The sequence below is a fragment of the Diachasmimorpha longicaudata genome, chromosome 5 (assembly GCF_034640455.1).
Source record: "Diachasmimorpha longicaudata isolate KC_UGA_2023 chromosome 5, iyDiaLong2, whole genome shotgun sequence".
NCBI classification, from domain to species: domain Eukaryota; kingdom Metazoa; phylum Arthropoda; class Insecta; order Hymenoptera; family Braconidae; genus Diachasmimorpha; species Diachasmimorpha longicaudata.
In genome coordinates this window covers 6,043,088-6,066,776 of record NC_087229.1, presented here as the reverse complement: position 1 = coordinate 6,066,776, position 23,689 = coordinate 6,043,088, and the positions used below count along the sequence as shown (strand labels likewise).

Sequence of the window (23,689 nt, the reverse complement as noted above, 5' to 3'; positions counted from 1 at the left end):
ATATAATAATATACATAGAAATAATAATATCCCATTCATTCGGCATTTGTGGAGCAAATTATCATTCGCCGAAAAATTAAAAAATAAATTTGAATTGTTGAGATTTACGAGATCTGTCCAAAAATGTTTTGTTCATTTTTTTTAGAATAGTCAACAGTCCATCAATCGCGTTAGGTACCTCACTCAATTCATCGTGACTGTATAAAATCAATTGAACATTAAATGTTAAAGACCGCCATTTTTTTTCTAACAATGTACGTCTCTTCTATATTTCTAAATAAAACAATCATTGTGCTATACAATCAACAATATTTGTCGTGAAACGTGAAACTCTCATATTACCTAAAATCCAATTTTCCTTATTTCCCAGGAAATGGCTGTTGTTATAGAAATACATCTCCACGAAATAATTGAAAAGTTTTACCTCTCATGGTGAAAACTCATAGTCAGGCACTACTCTGGTCCTCCCACACTTTGCAGTATTCGTAAGACCTCAAGTAAAACCGGAAAGAGAGGAAAAAAATACGAAAGAAAGGAAAATGAAAGAAAAAAAAATAGTCAATCGAGGAGGTAGAATAGAAAAAAAAAGAGTAAAAGAAAATTTCCTAGGTTTCACCAGAATCTGAAGACCATGAGAGAAGTGAGGACAACTGTTGGAGAAGAGAGAAGAGGAGAAGAGGAGAAGAGGAGAAGAGGAGAAGAGAAGAGGAAACTGAAACTGGAAGAAACGATGCAACGACCGGAAAGCGATAACGCCTTTTAACGAAACTCCCCGGCACCGTTTATCTAACTCCCGCCTCCTTCCTTACTCTTTCGTGACGCTAGTTTTAGGGCTTGAAATTTTCAATGGTTTTCCTAGTGTCTTTTGGTACTGCTATTCATTTCGTCCATTATCTGAAAGTTCTACGAATTTGCGTAATCGAATGCAGAGGGAAAAGTTTTTCAGGTCTTAGTGTTTCGGGAATAATTCGGTAATTAAATTAAGTTAAGAAGAGAAATCTGTGGACTTATTTTTGCGAAATTATGGGGTTTTCTGAGTCCAAAAGGATTCATACGTGATATGGTTAGCAATTGCGTTCTATTCCTATTCTATTTTACATCTTTTGATGGACTGTGGACTTGTGGTTAATCCGATTCGTGTTTAGTATTCATCGATACAATCATGTTTCACTTCACAACTCTCGATTCTCCTTGCACCTCATGTTTAATCCACCGAAGTGAAAATGAAGTTCACACACGAAGAAGCTGAGATAATTTTCACGGCTTTCTAGACGTTTCTTGAATACATATCCATAGTTTCACCAACAAAAAGCCCCTGGGCTCCATCGGACCAGCTATGAGCACGATCTCCACGGACCTCAACCGTGCTTCATGCCGCCTTAGGCACTCACCTCCACGTTCTGCTGCTTCCACCAGCTGGGTTACACCAGTGTACACATAGAGAATGTGAACCACTCTGGTCTCTTGAGAATTTCCCAAAATTACAGAGTGGAATTCCATCAGTGAATTTTGTTGAATATGTATTATATCATTACCTAATCCAATCAGTGCTGGGTCAACCTCCCACATGAGGCTGCACACCTTCTTAGGAAGAACGAAAACCGTGGTCTCGCAAAATATGAAGTAAGACGATGCTAATTTTGAATATGCATTGAACAATATTTTCGAAACAATACACTTGAAAATTCCCACAACAAAAATTTTTGATTGCAAAAGAATCCAAGGAAAAAAACTAAGAGAAATAAAATAAAAATAAAAATGCTAAGAGAGATATTATCCACTAATAGACAATATTTAGCGATACAATATTATACCGTGTACAAAATTAAATCGATGGGGTGGGTGAGGGAAGAAGAGCACCTGTCCTTTGACATCAAATGTAAATGATCAAATCGAATAGTGAGATCAAACTATTTTTAAAAGTCTTGCTCATCATCGCAGCATATCCTAACTCAATCGAAGCGAAATTATTGACTGGCTTTTCAACCAAAAATTTGATTTTAAAAAACGCAGACTATCTGCCTAACAAACAGGAGATGTGGAATCATATAATTGATAATTAGTTCATTGGGTCCCTAATTTAGAGTTGCAGTGATGACGATGTTCAATGTAATTATAAATTGCCAATGAAGAGTTATAAATATTATTTTATCACTTACCAGCAACGTCGATGAGTTCAGTATCGATACTGTTAAAGCCACAACGATTCAAAAACAGCAGTGACAGCAACGATAGCGAGCAAACGAGTACGAGGAGCCTCGAGAGCAGTCGAACTCCCAGCACCCGTAGCATTGTGTGCCTGCGTCGCCTGTAATCACAAGTATTCCACTGTAACACGATTCAATTTGCTTCTCACTCATCCCTCCATCCCTTGCCACAGTGTTTTTTCTCATTCACTGAAGCGCCATCGGAGTTTGTCCTCCGCTGACAATGTTTATTTTATTCTGCCCCCCCACACCAACTCGAAGAGTGTATTTGCATCTCTGAGCCACCCCCCGTATACTATACTCCATTGAATTTGTAAAATTAATTATTACACAATGATAATGACCAAACATGGTGACATATAACGCAGGTAGGAATCGCCAAGCTTCACGCTCGGGCCAACCGTGTCTTAGGGCTGGCTGACCAAGCTTTGGTGTCCTAGACTCCACCAGACTTGATATCTTGGTCACACCAGAGAAAGCCCAGGCTTGGATCCTTCCCTGGTATCAAACCTGGGTACGAAGCTTGTGCCAAGCCTGGGAAAAGTCTGGTTGGATGCCATGCCTGATTCAAGCTTACCTAGTCTTGGGAATACCTTGGGTGAAGCCTGGGCCATTGGTGATTTCCTACCTGGGAAATACGGAACCATCACGATGGTCATGGGAGAGAATATTATTCTAGCATACAAATATTGGGGGAGGCTTTCCATCATCGGCTGTGACAGCGACCTTCACACAAATTGTCAACTGTATTTTGGCAGCGACGTCAAATTACATCACAATTCGGTGGGTAAAGTCAAAATATTCCTGGGAATTTTCAGGGTGGGTGAAATTTGCATTGGATATTTGAAACTATCGTCGTTGTTCGTCCGTTTTTTGACGACAAAACAATCTGTTAACAATTTAGCACGACTCATCATTTGAATTCAAATATCAATAATCATAGTTATTTCATTAATCGGGATTATCGATGGAATAAGGATTAACCATCATTTGTGTGTTGAAATCCACGAAATTTATCAATAATGATGAACAATTACCACCGATCACAGACAGACAATCGCGGGACGAGGTATCAATAACTAAGGCGATTACTGGCGAATGGTATTAACGAACGTTCATGATACGTCCATGGGGTTAGTGTACTAACCCCATGGGTTACATTGAAAGAAACAAATTGGATGGTCTTTTTTACCCTACCCTTCCCTTCCCTCCTCAATTCGCTCAAAAAGGGTTATGATATTCATTAAAAACTGGTCAAGATTACGTGACCGAAACGGGAAATTTCAATTCTGACTCGTAATTTTCTTTAAATTTTTGGAACTTCTCAGTGAATATTTATCGCAGGTATCGAAAATCACTGCCATTGTCAGTTAACTCAACTGCTTAGACGATAACATTCAATAACAAGAGTAAGCAAGAGAAAAGAGGATTCCGACTTTCAGTTCTGGTATAGAATATTCGGTAAAAAGACTAGAAAAAAAAAAATCTCTCGTTTCGGGTTATGCCTTGGTGGTGTGGCAATGAAATATTGCTTCTTGTCTCGCCAGCATAGGAGCTTTCGCACCCACTATCCCCCATTTTTTGTCCATCTCCCCTTCCTCTGTATCCCCGAGGCTCTCTATTTCGCTGAAGAATTCGAGAGTCGAGCAAGGGGTTGGCCAGTTGCCAGAGCTTTCCTGTCTAAATCAATCATTGCTGGTGGTCTCGTGCCGACCTCCACACTCAGCCGCTGGATCACGTCCCCGCCCGTTCTATCCGCTTGTCTCTATCCCTTACTCTTCACTTGGGCTCCCTCAATCCTTCATCCCCCTTCTCCCCTTTGTGTGATCTTGCTGGGAATCCCTCTTGATGAGCTTAACTTGGCTGCAAACTCACCCAGCATCGGCTAACGAATCTACTCTCTACAGTTTGAGGATGGGGGCTTATACGATCGATAGGTTCTCTCATACGTCAATTTTGCATTGAAGTGATTGAAATAGTGTCTTCCTACCTCTATGAGAAAAGAAAAGGACAAACAGTTCTCAAGGCGGACCTGCATTTTCCGATATTTTTCATGAAAATCCACTTGATTTAGAAAGTAAAATTTTATTGATTTTCATTTTAATTTTATTGGTTTGATAATTAATTTAGAAAATCAAATTTTCTCACTCGTTTAAAATATATTATTTGACTTCGAAATATTATAAAAGTGTCATGATCTTTGTTTCAACAATTTGTACACAACCTAGAAACCACAAATTTGGAAAACAACCCAAATGCCACAATCCCCGCGATAAAATTTCCGTTAGACAAAATGTCCAAGTTTGAAATTCCCCTTCTAGACAATCCCTCCCTCCGAAATTCCCTGCTCATCATTCTCCTCAGTGTCGTCATCAATTACGCCAAAACTGTTCCCTCTACATCATCCAAGACGGCATCATCTAAAACGGGAAATTTATGTAGTGTTTCCCATCCTCATACATCAGAAGAAATCATTGGATGTGATTTTGGATTAGGCAGGAAGAGAACCAGAATAATTCTTGATACGATTTTAAAAGAAAAATTTACTGAAAAAAATGAATTGTCCCGACCGAGATTTGAACCCGAAACCTTGCGATCATGAAATTACGAAATATTCACGAGTTATTGCACATGATTTCGTTATTAAAACAATGTACGAAAGCTTCATAGTTCGCAGAAAGTTAAAATAATAAATATTCACCAGTTATTTTGATACGTGAATACACGTGGAAATTTTTATTTACAGAATGGAAATATTTATAGAGAGAATTTTTCGTTTCATGAAATATCGTGCATAAGAATTTTGTTGTGGGGATTGTGGCAATCGGGGTTTTTCACGTGTCACCACCCACAGTTCTGTCAAAAATTCCTATACTGTCACGTCAAATTTTCCTATCGATTCGGTAATCGATAGTAAAGCGCCATGCGAATACCATAATTCTTGCTGGATATTTCTCTCCATGTAAAGATATGCAAAAATATATTGGCCTCGCAAAATATATTTAGCAGTGATAACGACGCAGTATTATAATGCAAGCTTCGGTTAATGATGGGACTAATTTCCCTGTCAATCATGTGACCACCCTGGGCCAATGCGGCCACCCTCCGTGGGCATTAGAACCCCCGAGAAAACCGATTGACTACCCCATAAGTTCTGAATAAAAGACGCTCGCGTAAGATATCCAGAAAAATGAAGACACTCAGTCTGAGACAATAGTTCTTCTAGCAGACCCCCTAACACCAAATAACCATTTTCATCCCCAAATGTATCTCGTCGTATGAAAAAAATGCAAATATGTGTTAAGAATGAATTCACCTCCTTCCTTATATCCCTGCACGTCTGACAGCGGTTAGAAACTACCCTCAGTGCATTCACCCCATAAGGATCCACTAAAAGGAGGTCCTGCCTTTCCCATTCCACATCGCACACATGAATTACGACAACAGTAATGCTCTTAACCGTGTATACATGTACCTTGAGACTCCTTTTCATATCCTTTTTACCGGCCGCGTCCCAACGTGTCCTCGCAATACCACCCCAGAGGGATACGGAATTTTCATATTTTCTTTCATTATTTTCTTCACCTCAATTTTACCACCACAAACCCCGTGTTATTATAACTAGGATAGCACCGGTGGAGGTACGTGTGAATAGACGAGACCCACAAATTGCGGTCAACAAGTGACACTTCAGGAGAGTTGGGACTTGAAGAAGCTGTGGAGCCTGAAAACGTCTCGTTGTCTCTTGTTTGGGTACATGTTGACTCAGCAAAAATATTGATATCGTTGGGAAAAATCTGAACAGATGCGCGAGATTAAATTCAAATTGTGAATTGTGCATTCACTTTTGACAATCGAAATTCTGCGGCTTGAAAAAAAAATGAAAAAATATAAATTGCGGAATTTCATGGGTTTTAGTTAAATTTTTACCACGTCATACTTTTTTTTCATGGGTTGATTAATAATTTTGAACGGAAACATAATTTTTCAGAGAGTTTTAAATGGTTTTCTTCCAGAACATTTATGTTGTTGAAGAAAGGAAAAAGAATGAAATATTATGGATTCTTACGAATTCAGATGGCAACTTTCTCAAGATTAAAAATTTTTGATTTTACAAATTTTACTCAGTCCTGCTTTCTATCGTATCATACAGCAAAATTCCATTTCCACCTCTTCGATTATTTATGTTAGAAATGAAACAAGGAAGATTGTTATCTCATCACGGAAGTAAAAAATCATTGTTATACTCAGGAATATTACCAGTGAGAAATGAAACTTTACGTTCTGAGCTATCACCTGGTGGTACACCAACAGGCAGATTTTACTATGCTCTGCAGTCATGTATCTTATGAACACGTTCATATTTTATTTTCCCCTGTAGTTTTTTTCCATCCAGTGCATCGTAATTTTTCATATTTTCAGAAAATAACTATACGATAAAAAAATTGGTGTTTATATTTAATTCATTATTTTCTCCGAAGAAAATAAAAAAATGTTTTCCACATTTTTTTCAATCTCACGCTACTCATAAAATTGAATTGAATGAGAAAAATTAAAAGAAAATGTTATTCGAGTAAAATACTATTTCACATTTTTTTTATGAACCAGAAAACAATGGATAAAATTATTTTACAATTTTTTTTACCTCATTCGTATCGAGATAATTTAAACCCAAGTAATATCTCAAGAGCAATAAACCCCGGAAAACAAAATAAATTTACTTACTTGAATGGTACACGAGCCACTGGAATTGAGATCATCCGCTCACTCTAGATCTGCAACAACATAAAAAAAAATTTGATTAAAAACTTGAATTGAATCGCATCGCATTTAATCAAGAAATTTGTTACTCCTGTCGTAAATTCATGTCGGCACACCCGGACTGACGTCAAGAGGTCATTCAAGCTCTGATACCCATCTCCCCCACCCTCGAGAGTTTACCATCCCCTAATTAAGTTTCACATGCGATTAATTAAGCGAACGATGCCCCAACATCACTCGAGACCCCTCCACTCTTTAGAAGTTGCTCGAAAGATCTGAAAATGGAGTCAAAGCTCATCATATCCAGGAGTATATCGTCGATAATCACTGCGATGACTCGAGATGATGAGTGGATTCGATCGTCTCCTGTTATCTATCGTACATCTGTAACCCCATGTGCCAAACCAATTTTCGATACAACCATTGGTTTCCTTCCCATTCCACCCTGATTGGCTGTGGTACAGCTCCAGCACCAAGGTTAGGTACACGCAATCAGCTATGTTTGCTTGAGCTACAGCTTGTTATCCCATTTGTATGTGTGCAGGTGAACTGACAAAGTGCAGACGTCCAATCGACCTTCAAGCCTATGACACACCAATCCCATGTGGGTGGGGCTTATTATGGAAGAAGATAATGACAGAATTGATCTTCTGGATTTGAAAGCACGCGTCACCAGATCAACGATGCATTTTATTCTTATCAATTTTTAATCGATTTTAATTTTTATCGAGAGTAATTTTTTTGACAAAACTTATACTCACAGCACGTTTGGACATCTGGAGGTCTAATTTTTAGAGAAAATTTAATTTGGTGGAGCCTAAGGACACTCGAAGGCCTTTAACCCAAAACTAAATCCCTGAACAATTTTACTACTGATAGCAGAATTTTTTAAACATTTAATTGTCCTCATCCGGTTATTTTTTCCATTTTTTTCCCCTGTGTATCGTTTACTTCATCCCATATCCCATGATCTATTCCAACGTATAGTTTTTTCACCCTAAAAAAATTATGGATGTGAATAACGATGATGAAAATTCTTAAAGCATGTGATGTTTTTAACGACAACCCCCCTAGGCTGTATTGAACGTAAGTGAAAATTTTTACAAGCCCATAAACTATCACGTCTTTACATCCGCGGAAATTGCGAATATGGTGGAGGGTTGAATATACGACTATGGGGATATAAGAATGGCTTGTGATGAGGATCGGATGAGCATGAGTATACGTGGGATGTCAAGAACTGTAAAGACTCAAAGGAAAGAGATGAGCCTGCTCAGATGGGATGGAATAGGCTGTGGAGAAATGTGAATAAGAGAGAACAAAAATTGAAGGGAAATCTCCGGGAAATTGGGTTCTAATATAAATCAAGATGGCCAACTTTTTTGGGGAATACATCGAACTTGGTACATAATGGAGATTCAAATTTCCATCTCTGAAGCTCATACATTGAGATTATTGACAATATGAGTGCATACAATAATTTCTTTCAATAAAATAATAAAACGGAATTTACACGTACAAATCATTTACAATTATCCCATTTCCAATAGAATATCAGCCCTTCAACTCCGCAAAAGCGGGAGCTCAAAATTATCAAATTACAAAATAACTAAACGGACGAAAAACAAAAAATCACTCATCGTTCGCTTCTCGATCCATCGTATCACGATTTCAATTAAACATCTCTATTCACATACAGTCTGAACTGACGTTTTTTCAAATCTGTGTAGAACTGCCACTCACACCCTCCTCCATTCTCCTGCCCCTCCCGCGCCATGAAAAAACTCCTCTAGTTCCAGTCGTATATTTTCGATTTTTTTTTTTTTTTGATCACGTCATCGTACGGTTGTCATGTACCACATATCTGTGCAAGCTTTTACCAATCCATCGGTGCATTCACCATTTTACCGATCCCACTCTCCTCTCCCCCCCCCCCTCCCCCGCAAACGTTATCGCACATATGTTTCTCCCTGTTTGTCCCCCAAAGGCTATAGGATTTTCGTACTCTCTCAGCTCAATTTTCAGCCAAGTCACAAAGCATTTTTAATCAACGCTCAACTCTGCCGTATTTCCGAGGGACATTGACACCCCCTGCCAACACTTGACTGTCGGCAGGACTGATATTACACTCGTAAAAGTTTCATGAATCGGGAGGTCCACCCTCGCAGGTAAGCGGTACAAAACGTATGCGAAATTTTTTATTGAATTTTTCCATTCGAGGTGGAATTGGCAATTGTCAATGGAGAATTCAAATCGCCGAGCGGTTCCGGTTATTTTGTTTCGTTTTTTTTTTAATTTCTGAAATCTGTGATAATGGACTATTTACCCCGCACTGGACAGGATTTATGCCACGATTATGTATGTATATTTCCAGAAAGATATAGTGTATCATTCTCCGAGAATTTCAGTGGAAAATTTGCAACATTTGGAGAAGTTTTGTCCGCGTTAATAAATATTATTGTCAAAATTGTATATTTTGACATGAGACGAGGGATTCCTCTCAATGAACGCAGCAGAGAATTTCTCATTTTTGTTTGTAGGCCATTTATTGAAGAGAAAATGTGTTTTCGAAAATGAATTTTCGAAAATTCGGAGAACTGATTTTCTGATAAAACAATTCCCTAATTGGAGTGGCAGCCGGATAGAAAAAAAAAATCAAAATACAATATGTGCAAACTCTAAAAGTCCACCAATAATCATCAAAATTAATGAATCGAATGAATTCCCCAAGTATCTATAAAAAAATCGACTAATTGGTTTGTCACCCAGGTGTGATGAATGTGTCGACCGTACACATTGACTGCGGCAATCGATCAATCACTCTTGTCCAAAAAAAAAATCTATGACCTTTCCCACATCGCGTATGTCTACTCTCGGGAAATCCTGGGCTCCACTTGTTTGTGATATTTCAATTGGTGACAATTCCACAAACTGGTAAGACTGTATGCAGCGGAATCGTCAAAGGTGAACAGAGAGAAATTTATGATAAAAATTACCCTTCAGTTTGGTTAACGTATATTTTCCGAAGATTTTGATGAATAAACATCTAATTTTATTGTTTGTTCAATAAATATGGTTCCACTGAGAGTACATAACATTTTATTTATGTTATATTTTACTCGTGGGACTAGAGTTGACAGTTCTATTTAATTTTTCCACAAAATTCTGAATTTTCAAAGCTAAAACTTCCTCAAAATCTACCGAAATTACAACACGATAAAAATTTTGGATATTGCAGCTGAGACAATGTGTATTCTTATCAGGACAATATTTCTGAAACTAAAAAATGAAATTTGATATTTATCTGTATGAAAAATTTTGGAAAGTAGACGTGTACCAAATAGAAGAATTATTTTCACCAAACATTTCTCTTCGCACGAGACACATGGGCGTCTTCGTACCATTCATATTTCATATCCACCATTTTTTCACCATTCACAGGTTACTACATTTTATCCACTCGTTCCTCCCCTCCACATCCTACCTACACTATTTTTTATCCACCCTCATCTTGAGGCAGATGGGGCGGGTGGGTTTGCACCCTCTCGACCGAGCCACCGTTCTCAGGATATCTCCCAAGACTGCATTCCCACAATTCCTCTCTCCTCCTCACCCAACTACCATCATCCACTAGATACCCGTAGAACTGTGTTGGAAGACGTGTAATTCGTCCCGGGGAAAACGCTTCTGCGGATAAAATGAAAAATCGTGGCAACTGAGCTTTCATGCACCAGAAAATTCTGAAGACATTTCATTTGACATTTTTGTTGGTTTTTTGGTTTCAAGAGTAGTGAATGGGTTGAGAAAGATTGACGACGTCGAAAGTTTTTCCACTAAAATTACAGAGTGCGCTCTGATTTTTTGACAGGAATAATTTTTATCTGGGGTGGAAAATATCAGAAATGAAAAAGAGTTGAAGAAGTCGTTTTCTCAATTTCCTCAAATATCCAATAATTTTGAAGGCCTTGGGGTATTACTACTGAATATTTCCTTTCGTGCAGGTAGTTTCGGGAGTAAGTATTTTTTCCAAATGTTCAATTGTTGATCCAACTGCACAATCGCAATTCCACTCCCCAAAATTGAAAATCATGGACTATTCGGAATCGCCGGATTTCATTCTATCCCGATTTACCGAATTATTGTATATTTCAGGGCGATTGCCCCCGGGGTTTTGGTCGCGTGCCATTGACGTACCCGCCGAAGGCGAGGGTGGAAACTCCTGGGGGCACATGACTGATATTTTTCCATCGTGATTTTCACTTTATCGAGCTCGAGGAATGGCCAATCCCTGGTCGACCGAAAGTGTCGGTCGATACGGAAAGATTAGGCTCTCAATCGGTGCTTTTGTCCCTCAGATTTTAGTATTTCAAGAAATTTTGGTTTTCACAAAAAAAAAAGCTCATAATTGCCCACAAAAATTAATTACCTACTCAGCATTGAGACGGAAAACTCAAATAAGATGCGCGGAGCGCGTAATCAATGAAGTAACTAATGAAAATAAAGCAATGAGAACTAACGATGCGAACCCCAAAATGAAAATATCTTTCCAGAACAAATTATGGAATTTGGCGCCCTAAAATGAATCATCTCGTCCCTTAATTAGTCCCCACTGATTAGTCCTTATTTTGCCAATGGTCGTTGTTGGATCTGTGACGGGGGCCCTGGTACTTGGCAGCCCTCCAAAAATTCCTCAATGTAACCCCTTATCCCCTGGGATCCACAAAGCTCTCGGCGAGAAAAACAAAAACCTCTCGGAACTAGCCAGCGGAGGCAGAGGGCTCAGAACTTCCGACTCAACTCCAGGGAATGTATACTCATCTTCTCTCTCGAGTGCACACACTGGGTCACGTGTACGTACAAACACTTGGTTGATGCCCTCGAGATGTTTGACTTCTCGGTTTTTCTTTCTCTTCCACTGCTTATTATTCCCTTTAACGTTTTTTCCTCTCAGGAAAAGAAATATCTGAGAAAAATTCTCGTGTTAGGGCGGAAAAAAGGGGCGCGAAATGGTGGCTGAAAACAAAATCCAGTGGTGGTGCTGGAAATTTTATTTTGTTAGACGTGAATTGCTTCCCTGCACGGAAAAAAATTAATAAAAAATACGAAAAAATCCTATAAATTCCAAGGGTTGAATAGAAATTACCAGGGGACAATAAAAAATACGGAATATTCCGTAACAATTTCGTTATTGCGCGGAGAGAAAAGTCTGTGAAAAATTACTGGGCCAGGCACTAGAATCCAGGTGCAACATGCAAAATACTGCCATGTGTTTTACTCACACATAAAAATTCCTATCAACGCCGTAAATTTTGTAATAAATTTTGTAATTAATGATATGTGGCTTCGCAAAATTTACTAACCAGCACTATCAATTTCCAAGGTCATTTCTATTTGAGGTTAATTGAAAAATTAATAAAAATCTCTCAAAAATTCCTTTAACATTCAAAATAATTTTCACGTCTTTAAAATTCAAAATATAAACACAAAATCAACACTTGAAGTACCCTAAATGACTCCTGTTGACAATAATTCCGAAGAAGATGCTCTAATTTGCATCTCTTGACGATATGTTTCTTCAAAGGAAGAATAGAGAAATGCCAATAAATTCTTCTCAACATAAAATAAAATCATTTTCTGGTTTGTGTTTGAATCTCTTCAAAATTTTCTATAAGACTATTATTACGCTCCAACTACAACAGAATCATCCGCTTCCTCCAGGGATGAATTCTCATTAGGTTACCACGGGTGCATACACCGAAGATAAGACCGAGAAAAGGGCGCTCAGGATTACGCAAAGCTCCCCCACGATAATCCGGAAAAGACACGACACCCCAAGATTTTTCCCACTCCTTCCGTTATCCCCACAATTTTCTACTTATTCCTTTCACTTAACCCCAAGATGACTACGCTTACTCATTCTTTCTCCTTCAATTACCTGAAATGGAGCCAATTAGTGGAATATGAGAGAAGTCCAAAGCCTTTTTGCAGATACCCAAGAGGATGAATATGTAAAACTATCAAAGAGCTTTGTAAATTTTCCTCTCAAAGAAACAAACTGAAACCATAGGAACCTGACAGCAAGAAAACGTAAGTAACTATCCTCAAGATTTTTAAAAGGTTATGGAACGATTTATTTATTCCAAGGAACATTCAGTGAATGCACCGAGAGAAAAATTCTTGAAAAATTACGTTTCTGTTCCGTAATCTGTCAGTCAAAATTACGTAACCGTCACACTTTTTTACTGAACGTTCCATACATTTTCCTGAACATTTCAGACTTTTACTTTACTAGAATTCTAGAATATTACTTTATATATATATATATACTTTTATATATCCATGGACCTCTAAAAAATCATACATCGCCTCACGAAGCCACTGGCTTTGGAATTATACCACGAGCTCAATTATTTTTCGAAATATTCGCAAAAAATCAAGTGACTCCAAATTTTATATCTGGAATATCTCAATTTTTCTACGCGCGTATTACGTGAATTTCTCTTTAAACTTTCTCTCCGTATACTAAACAGAATTGTCAACTGCCACGACCTCTATGCCAACCAATTTTACCCCGTATGACCCATCGATTTCCTTTATTTCTCGCGCTAGAGCGCAAGCGATTACTTCTCAACCCCCTCCCAACACCCTCCAACGATTCTTCAATACTCGTACGGCAGATTGATTTCTCCTTCGTAAGCGCTATACATTGAAAGAGAGGGACGACCATCGGAACAAGTATCTGCACTTTTTCCTCATCCAACGGGAGGAAAAAAATATGAAAAAAAAAAAAAAAAGAAAAGTGGAAGTAATGGCGAGCGTATCGATGTGCGTTTCCGCCTTCGATTCCATTATTTTTCATTTGTTTCACGGGGGCAGGAGACAGTGGGTCTCCATGAATAATTCATAATGCACTGGGAACGTCTCTCTTCATAATATAATTCACAGCATTATGGGTATACTTGGGACATGTACGAAAAGCACCTTCTCCTTTTCAGGAATGCTATTCATCGTATTTGTGTCGTAACCCTGGCGCATCGTCTTTATGTCATGTCTTGTGTCTTGTGGAATGGTGTGACAATGGCAGAGAATTGCTGGGTGATGCCATTTACATGTAGTGCAATGGGTGAATTAAGCTCAGATGATGGTCCAGAGTTGAGGAAATTGATGTCGACGTTTAAAGGGCCACAAGAGGTGAGACAAGTGATCTGGATGAGGAGTGTTGAGCGGAACTTCGAGCCAGATACTCCGAGTTAGGATCAGAAATTGTCCTGTCGTAGTCGGGTGTTACCTGATCAGGTCGGTCTTCATCAGAAATTTATCGGGTTTGACAGGGCTGAGGAGACCCTGATCAGAACCAGATGAAATCCACTGGATCTCAACCTGAAATCATTCCGAAACACTCCGAAAAAATTCCATGTCAGTTCCGTAAAATGTCCGTCCACTAGATCCTCCGGAAGTACGAAAAACATACGTAATTTTTATTGAATATTTGTAATTGTATTTGTGTAATCTGCCAATTACCGCACGCTGAAGTGCAACATACAATTTAGAAGATTTATAGAACATAAATATTCAATTTATGGTTCGGAACTGATCTATTAGTATGAAACAGCCATAAGTACTCATAGATGGACATATCCATACAACAATTTATGCAAATGACTGAAACTACAAGTTGATCCACCAAATATTCTTCAACGACCAAGTTTCATGATACTTCCACTTTATAACTGTTCATAAATTTTTATCTCCGTCTCCGCTGATTGTCCCCCCTCTGTTTCCAACCCTACAAGGAAAACGTCAATAAGGGTGAGATAAAACGTGGATGTGCTAAAAAAAAGACTTTCTCTCAATTTCTTTGTGAAAGAAACTGAATGAGAAAAAGATGTGAATCGATATACACACGTGTTCGGTGGTCAAAGTCAGACAGGAGACGAGAAATTTAGAAGGAGTGATCTGAATAGGATCGTAAACGAGGAGCTCAAGCGCGTCTGTTGAATAGATATTTCAAATTGTTTTTTATTTGTCCACCCCCACCCCCTCCCCTATCCGCCCCTCCTCCCCGACCCGGTATTCTCTATTGAAGATTTCTACTTCACCTGAGCTCGTTCAACTCTTGATGACTCTCAAGATTGAATACAAATGGATCTCCCTCGTATTTCAGAATATTCTCATCGTTTAAAAACTCTCAAAAGTGGAAATTGCAATGCAAAATCTGATTTTTCCTTCCATTTTAGATATTACAGAGACCAGAATTGTGCAAGATATCAGGTATTTTTGGAGACGGGAAATCGTGAGACGGGAATAAGTATTTATTTAATGAATAGTATCCAATTAATCGCGTGGACAGAGATAAATATTCAGTAAAAATTACGGAGAAGTTTCGTAATTCTCAAGTGAGAATAAAAATCCGGTAAAAAGTACGAAATACTCAGTAAATAATAAGCAGTGAGTTACGTCATTTTTACAGTACCTCTCAATTAATGACTATTTTATTAATAAATAATTAGGTTATTTATCTTATAAATTTTTTCGCATTTTACACTGAAAGAAAAATACAATTTTTCCCTTTCAATGTCCTTCTGACAGGATTTAGAGCGCATTTTCTAATAGAAATTTCGGGCATTTGTTTATTTAGAACAAATATAAGTGGCTTAATTATAGGTTTCTCTCAGGGTACATCACTCCATGCGGTAAACGACGAATTACGCATACTGGCGTAAAAAAAATTACCGTCATTAAAGCAAAAGTTCAGCGGTTGGAAGTTTCAGTAGTAAGAACCCCTCATCAGGCAGTCGCACGACGTACAAGATGGCGCATTTCGTCAGACAAGTTATTTGCGACGGACGTGGAAAACAAAAAATACATCTTTCCTGGTATCTCCACCCCGAAATCCGACAAAAAACAACCGTTGTATTTCTCAAAGCGGAGTAAGCCAATGGAAGACTAAAAAAAAACACAAGCTGCTGGAAAAAAAAAATTCAACGTAACACGACAAAGTATGCGTGTGTGAAAAAAATGCATTGAAGTGCCGATGTTATCTAACTTCTATGATTCTCCTGATAACAAAGTCGCTTTGCACTTTTTTCCAGACTCCCTCCGGGTGTGATGTAATAACTTGCAATGATGCGACGGGGAAGACGGAAAAAAGGAAAAGCGAATGAGATGGACAATACAAGTAGAAAACATTTTATTTTTCAACTCCGCACGTATGCGCAGAGGTCGAGTGGCTTTTCCTCTTTGATGTTTTCCTTTTATTTTTTTTTCCTTTTCTAGGACAGAAGAGCCTTCGCGTGTCAACGAGTTGCCTTTTTTAACGTTTTTCGGAGGGCAACTGGCCTAATTTTTGCCTCGTTTAATCCTCACCGCGGGTCAATAAACTCAATAATATTTCATTCCTGAAGTATTTATCGGAAAATTGATGGAGTGAATTGTTTGATGAATGAAACCTCTTGTGATAACGCGGTGAATGTTTAAAATGAGAAACCTCTTATCAAAACTTCAATGTCCTACGTCTTTCATAAACATAATTAAAAAGCGGTGGTAACTAATTGAGTAGCATAGAGCCCTTAACTATCCCTCTGTGTTCAGCACACTGAAAAAATTGTGTCTTCTCGCTATATCAGTCGGTGCATTAGGGGGTTCACGACGGATTCTTTAAATGTGCATTTTCCTAAACATAAAAAATGAGTGCCATTCGTTAAATATTCACCCGCACGGAGGAAAATATTTCATAAAATGGACGTACGTTTTCGTAATTCCGGAGCGAAATGAGAGTCAGGCAAATTTTCCGCAAATGCTACGCGATTTTTTTATGATGTAAATAATTTTAATCTGAACTTTCCCTGAAAAATTAGGATATCGTCATTAAATGAAATTTTCCCAGTCACTTCCGTAATCAGGAAGTGAACTTGTTCCGAATTTTGACTAAATATTTTTTTCCGTGTAGAAAAAAATATTCGCAAAAATTACGAAGCTCTCGGTTCGCTCCGTAATTACCGAATCGATTTGAAAATTCCCAGGACAACTCAGGTAAAAATCACGAAATGTTATGGAGAAATTACGTAAGAGTTCTATGAAATTTCCTACAATCACATTTCGCCTCGAAATTACAACATAAGCACGCAATTTTTATTGAATATTTCTCGCCGTATAATACGGACGGCATTTAACAAACACCCCAAGACCGGGGCTTCAGCCCCCGTAAAATTCTATAGTCTATACATTTAATGTAACTACATTTCCACCCGAGGCTTTCATCCAATTTTGTGGTTACTGCAAACTTTTCCTACCCGGCGAAGAACTCACTAGTTCACCGCGGGTATAACAAGATTAAGATCCTAAGAGTAAAGAGAGTGAGAGCGGAGGGGGATGCGAGGGGAGATTGAAAGTTGGAATAGTTAAGGATTCGTAGCAAAACCATCTCTTACTTGAGAAATTACACTCACCCCTTTCTGTCGCGTGTGCCGCCCGTTTATCCAAGGTTTCAACGTATGCAGGTGGGTAATTTGTCCCATCTTTTCTGGAAACATAAATATCAAGTTTTTCTCTTATTAAAAACAAACTTCTATAATTCATTGAAGAACAGAACTGGAAAGAAAAAAATTGTGAAATTGGGCCTTTTACTTTATGCAAACTTTCAGCTATCATGAGTCACTGTCACCTCATTTTTATCATGAAGTATTCAATAAACAAATACGATGATTCTTTCTTAATCAAGTCAGAGCAATTTCATTCTGACGAAAAATTTTAGAACAGTTGGTAAATTATATCCGAAAAAAATTTATTTCTACTCTACCGATACAGTCATTTTCTTCTTTATCAGGAGTAATTGTCCCTAACCTACAATAAAATTTCTCTAACCGAAAATAAATTTGTGTGTAGAGGTGCGGTGAGGATCATAATATACTTTTATAAAATAATAAGATCATTTTTCCCGGAAATTTCTCTCGGCGAGAGAGAAATTAAGACTCATAAATTATTCCGTCACTTTGAGCTTCGAACTGCGCTTCATTTCAACTTGTCTGATTGTTAAAAATTATTGATACAAGCACTCAATACTGAATAAAAGACAAGCGGGGTGATGAATCGTCGAATAAACATCAAAATCTTCTCTGCTAAACCGAAAACATAAATTCGCGGCATTAGTGAATGGGACAGAGGAAGCTAGGCGTTGTTGGAGGCTGGGTTTCCTTAAATCGAGGATTATTAAAGCTGTAGATGGCAACCAGCTGGTTACTTCAGATACAAGGGGCGACAATGCTCTGGTCGCTTTACTGCATATTGCCGGAGCTTTATATTCCACTGCTTCACGAGGTGCTCCACCACTGCAGGTGAAATCATTTTGCCCGTAAGCTTAACTGCAGTTGCTGGGCGACTGTTGCATTATTCTAATTCCACGATTTTGCAAAGAATTATTACGATGAGATGGGTAAACCGACGGGAAATGCTTGAGGTAAATTAACAAATTATTTATTTATGCAGATTGACATGAGACCGGAATTTTGTTGGCTGCCTAGTACCAAAAATATGGAAAAACAAGACAGCGAGTAAAATTCATTGACCAGTATCAGAATTTTCCTTGTATTTTCCATGAACGTGTACTGTAACGTTTAGAAAAAATTTCGATGTTGATAAATAAATGCTGGTGAACAGGGAAAATTTAATGTCAATACCGGAATGTTTACAATTCTAAACAATTGCCAGAGCTCCAATGAAACTTGCAGTGCTACCACCTCAGCCATTTTGCATTCATTCAAATGAACTCATTTTATCATGCCAGGGGACTAGTTTTTCCCGATTTTTGTCTCCGCGTGTAATTTATTAAATAGTTCCCGGAAATTGTTATTATGTAGTGGATTTGGTGAAATGATGGAGTACAAAAAAACAGGATTTTTGTACACGTCACTACGCTCAAACCAAAATTTGAGAAATATTTAATCTGAGATCAGGAATTTCAGATCACCCGTTTATTCCATTCGACGACAAAAACTGATTTTTTGCAGCTTTCAGCTTAAGGTTTATTGGTCTGTTCTACTAATTCATAACTTTATAGAATATCCGGCGCTGTAGACATTCGTTTCATTCCGTGAATAAATTAACTGAGAATATCTACTCTACGTCTACAGAAGTGAAGCGAATTTTCAGAAGTTGTTTCTATTCTATTTCAGTTTATTATTCTGTTTCACTGAATTCCGAAATGGAGAATACCGAGTTTTACGAGACAACATTTACCTTTCTCTTTTATTATTTACGACAAGGGAAATGGAGAAAAGATAAGCATGAGTGTTTACGAATTTCACGGATTATTAACAACTTTTTAGGGGTAACAGGAAGATGGCAGTCATCAAAATGAGAGAATATGGCAATAGCTAGTCTTTTATGATCGTGTTAATGGTACGTACTAAAATGAAAGATTCTGCCGTAAATAAGAAAAGATCGATTTCTATCGTCAAAATAAAAACTGTCTTCACCCACTCATTCATCCATAAATTGACAGTCAGTTACCATTCACAGTTTCTGGACAAAATTATTTTTTTACGTGATCAATACCTTATTCACCCCTACAACAATCTAATCCTAATAATAAAATACTCCATTGTACTTCTACATACTATATATATATACATACATACAGCACATACCCATCCCGTTTATTCCCCACAAAACACTCTCCCATACCTCAAAGAACTATTTAATTCTCAAAATCCATAAAAACTCAATGACAACACCATAAAGAATTGTTTCATCTCCAATGCACTGGTGCACTACAATGTCAAGTAATTTAATCTGTCCTTTCAAGATCATTCGTGGTTGTCCGTTCCATAAAGCTCGACAGATTCCCGCTATCCACAAAACTCCTTACTACTCAACACTAAAATAGCGCAAATGGGGATGGCGAGGAGGGTAAGGGAGTGGTCGGTGAGAAGAAAGTTTTCCTTCACCACCCCCATCCTCTCTGACAAGCGGAAAAAAAATGGCTGATACGAATGAAAAAAGGCGAACAAAAGAAAAAGAACAAGGTGAGTGGAAAGAGGTAAGAAAAATGAAGCGAGTACGGTGAGACTAGTGTAAATGCAACCACTCGCAAAAGCTTTACTGCATTTGTCTTTCGTTAGAAGAGAACGAAACGATGGAAGGAAATGAAGAAGAGGTTTGTGCATCGTACCAAGTAAAGGAGTAGTGCAGAAAGTTCTGGAGATAATGGAGAAAAAGATAGAGTGAGATACGATATGAATATGGATTTTGGTATTTTACGGAAATATTCTGAGGGTACTCTGTTGCTGTGCTTCACTGGTAGTTCAATGATCGGTATTCACAGTCCTTTGATAAAAGCTCAACACCAGATAGGAAACGTGAGGGATGAAGTGTTATGGAACGTTTAAAAAAATTTATTCATAAATTATTCGGCGTAACGCTCCTCACTTTAACCAGTGGGCTATTGCCATCGCTCCCTTCCATGATTATTCTTGATAAATTTTCGCCTGATGAATTAATTATCGACGAATCACTTCTATGGCATAACCGACAAACCGTAACCCACTCACGTAATTCCCGTGGTAGTGCATAAATGAGTTACGTAACGTAAACTCTCGAACAGCACAAGTTCAATACTTATTTCCGGGCAATTCTTTTTCCCTCATCTCACGCCTTTCATCACGTGGATTACGATGGTTTGAATTGATAGTGGAAACCTTATGCAGGGCCACGTGGACCATGCCATTCTCCAGAGGCAGCTATACCCAACTATTTTCAACCAAAAAAAGTCACTTACGATGAAAAGTATATAGGTTCAAGACTTCGTGGTTACGTGATCCGCAAGACCGACTGGTAACATGAAGAGAAGTGGTACAAAAGGGAGAGAAGTGGAGTAAAAAAGTAGTTGGAAAGCACGGAAAACCGGGAAAATACTTATGAACATGTGAGAAATATAAAATACAACGGCATACAAACACCGGCGATGGGAGTAAATGATGAAATCATGGAATACGATGACGATGGTGGAAAAGGTAATCACTGCCTATTCACGACCATTACGAAGACCTTTTAAAAAGCTTTTTTCCTGTCGTCTAGAGTTTCCACTGGATGGCAAGAATTCTCTTAAACTGCTGCTCCAACTGCTGGAGACTCTCAACTGTTGAGAACCAAGTCCTCTATACGAAGGACTCGTACCATTCCTCTATTTAAATTAGTCCCTGACTATTCCAGTCAGTCTGATTATTCCCATGACTCCGACTATTCCTTGTTTTAGGGCATGGCACTCTTCGGGGCGACTGCAACATGAGTGAGTATGCTCTCCTGTTATCGTATTACACACCGAGGAAATATTTCGATATAAATTACCCCACCGTACTATAAAACTGTACGAGACCGACCGTGTGCTCCGCGCGCCCTCTTTCAATTTCCCGCCTCGAGCACATTGACCAATAAGGAAACAGTGTTATGTGTGAAATTAGTTGATGGTCGATATGCCGAACTTAATTTATGTGCCTGTGCTTTCTTATAATAGATCATGATTCCCCGTTGTTCACTATATCTCAAGAAAATTCAAAGCTACTTTTTATTTAATTCAGATATAAATGAAATCTCATTCCGTATTCCACTTCCAATGATTCTAAAATTATCTTCAAAATGCATCAGTGAATTATCTCAACTCGTCCCAGTTTCATTAAATAATTCACTCACCATAAAGCTCGATATTTCCATTGGCAACTAACCCAGTAAAAACAATTTTCTCTTCAGGCGAATAATTTGATTTCCATCAAGAGTCTGTATTTTGCATGGAATCAGAGCTAACGAGGATTCCCTCTCCCTTCCCCTCTTTCACGTTGATTATTCACGTTACGTAGAACCTAGATGTTACAAAATTTAACAATCTTCCCCTCCCCTACTACTGGCAACACGAATTGACGTTCTACCGTTCCCCCAACAACTCGTCGCGAAGTTAGTTTGAGTCTCCCAGGGTGATGATTATACTCCCATAGCGTTTCAAATACGTTGGGTTAACAGTCGATTGATTATTCGATACTCCTTCGCGTATTTCACACCGATGGATCAACTCAATAGCGAATATACGAAAAGGTAATTGATTAAGTGATGGTCTTGTGACGCAATCATTCCAGTAGTTTCTCACTGGTGCCGTAATTGAAATATTTTCATGGATTTTGTTTTTGGAATAAATAGTAAAAATGGAGATCATTATCGCTTTCCTCTATTTGGGAACCCAAATCAAGTATTGCACTGAACTAAAAGCACTAAAAGGAAGAGTCAGTGTCGGAAAATCAGATAAGACCGTACAAAACCTGTATAAATGCATAAAAATTATCAATAATTGACTAAATTGAAATGTTGGCCCAAAACAAACATAACTGGAAAAATTATATTTTTCTCTCAATGTAGTTACACACGATCTGATAGTAAAGACATTTAATACGACACTTTGCTGATAAAGGCGGCATCTACCCCTGTTTTATGTAAAATCGCCGGGTAATTTTTATCGGAAATTTCTTTCTGTATTGACTAAAATGCAGATGGAAAGAATAATTACAAAAAAAATGGCAAAAACCTGAGTACGATAATAGCCGTTTTTCCCTCCTCTTTTTTCCGCCATTTAGTAAACACATTGTGCCAGAGGTATTGGCCAATGATAACGGCCTTACCACACGGTAATCCACCGGCCAGCAGAATAAAAGCGTGAAACGAGTGCGCTGTCTGCCTGAAAAGGGACTTTCTCTCTCTGGAATGCGTGAATGCCACTGTCTATGCGAAAATAAAAATGCAGGAGAAAAAAATGATGGGTGGAGAGAGAGAGAATGAAAAAGAGAAGAACCATCGATCTCGAAAAAGAGCCGGTAACGATTCCACAGCTGTGTGTGTTACCCCGTGCCGCAATATTAATGGCCAATGGGGAGGAGCGGAAGCCATTTTCAACCTGTCTCGCTTTGTGTACAACGCTCTTGGATTTTCATTGGGAGGAAATTGAAAAAGAATTTCTCGAATCGGAAGAAATGTGAAATTATCTGTTATTACTTCTGAATGAAAGCCCGTAACTCAATTTAGCGTTTTTATACGCTGTCATTACATTATGGTATGGAAAATCGAAAAGGGCGATTTGCATCTTTACTCAGATAGAAATTATTGGTAATAATTACCCGGGCCTTTGGTCTTTTTAGAAAATTTTGTAACATCAAGTGACAATACTAGATAAACATTATGATGATTTTGAGCCTTTGGTCCCAAAACGAACTCGAGGCAACTGGACACTTTCCGCCCTTCAGTGAAAAGTTACCCCCGGAGAGAATAAACGTATAGTCCTAGGGTGGAAAGTACCCACTTTTCTCCAGCTCTCCAGGCAGCAAAATACACCTTCCCTTTGCAGGGTGGGTTAATAGCACGTGCACCTCGTACGGAAAAACATGACTTTCCCCCCTCGGCGTGCAATATTCTACTATTCACAATAAACCAAAATATTCAACTATTGTCTCCCCAATGTGAACGACACCGAATGATCAGCTGAGTCGTGTAACTAGTTTTGAACCCAATACTTCCATATCCAAAAGTAAAAATTCACTTTTACAAGGATTTCATCCAGAAACAATACATCGTCAGGGAAAATCTATCTTAGCGATCGTTAATTAAATTACTCACCCCCAGAAGAAATATTTTATGTCTACAACCTCGGAAACTGAAAAAAGGCCAAAACCCTGTAAATTTTTTTTATA

General features: G+C 38.3%; 1 protein-coding gene across 2 annotated transcripts in view; it reads right to left on the bottom strand.

Moving 5' to 3' along the window:
• LOC135162709 (chondroitin sulfate N-acetylgalactosaminyltransferase 1) overlaps positions 1-23,689 on the bottom strand; it is a 51,937-nt gene that overhangs the window by 15,855 nt on the left and 12,393 nt on the right. For both annotated transcript variants that reach the window (XM_064121464.1, XM_064121465.1), the window contains exons 3-5: positions 17,417-17,490; positions 6,933-6,982; positions 2,160-2,308 (exon numbers count right to left, since the gene is read on the bottom strand). In XM_064121464.1, the coding sequence (XP_063977534.1) occupies positions 2,160-2,308; positions 6,933-6,967 (184 nt within the window). In that variant the 5' untranslated portion in view covers positions 6,968-6,982; positions 17,417-17,490. The remainder of the gene's footprint in view (positions 1-2,159; positions 2,309-6,932; positions 6,983-17,416; positions 17,491-23,689) is intronic.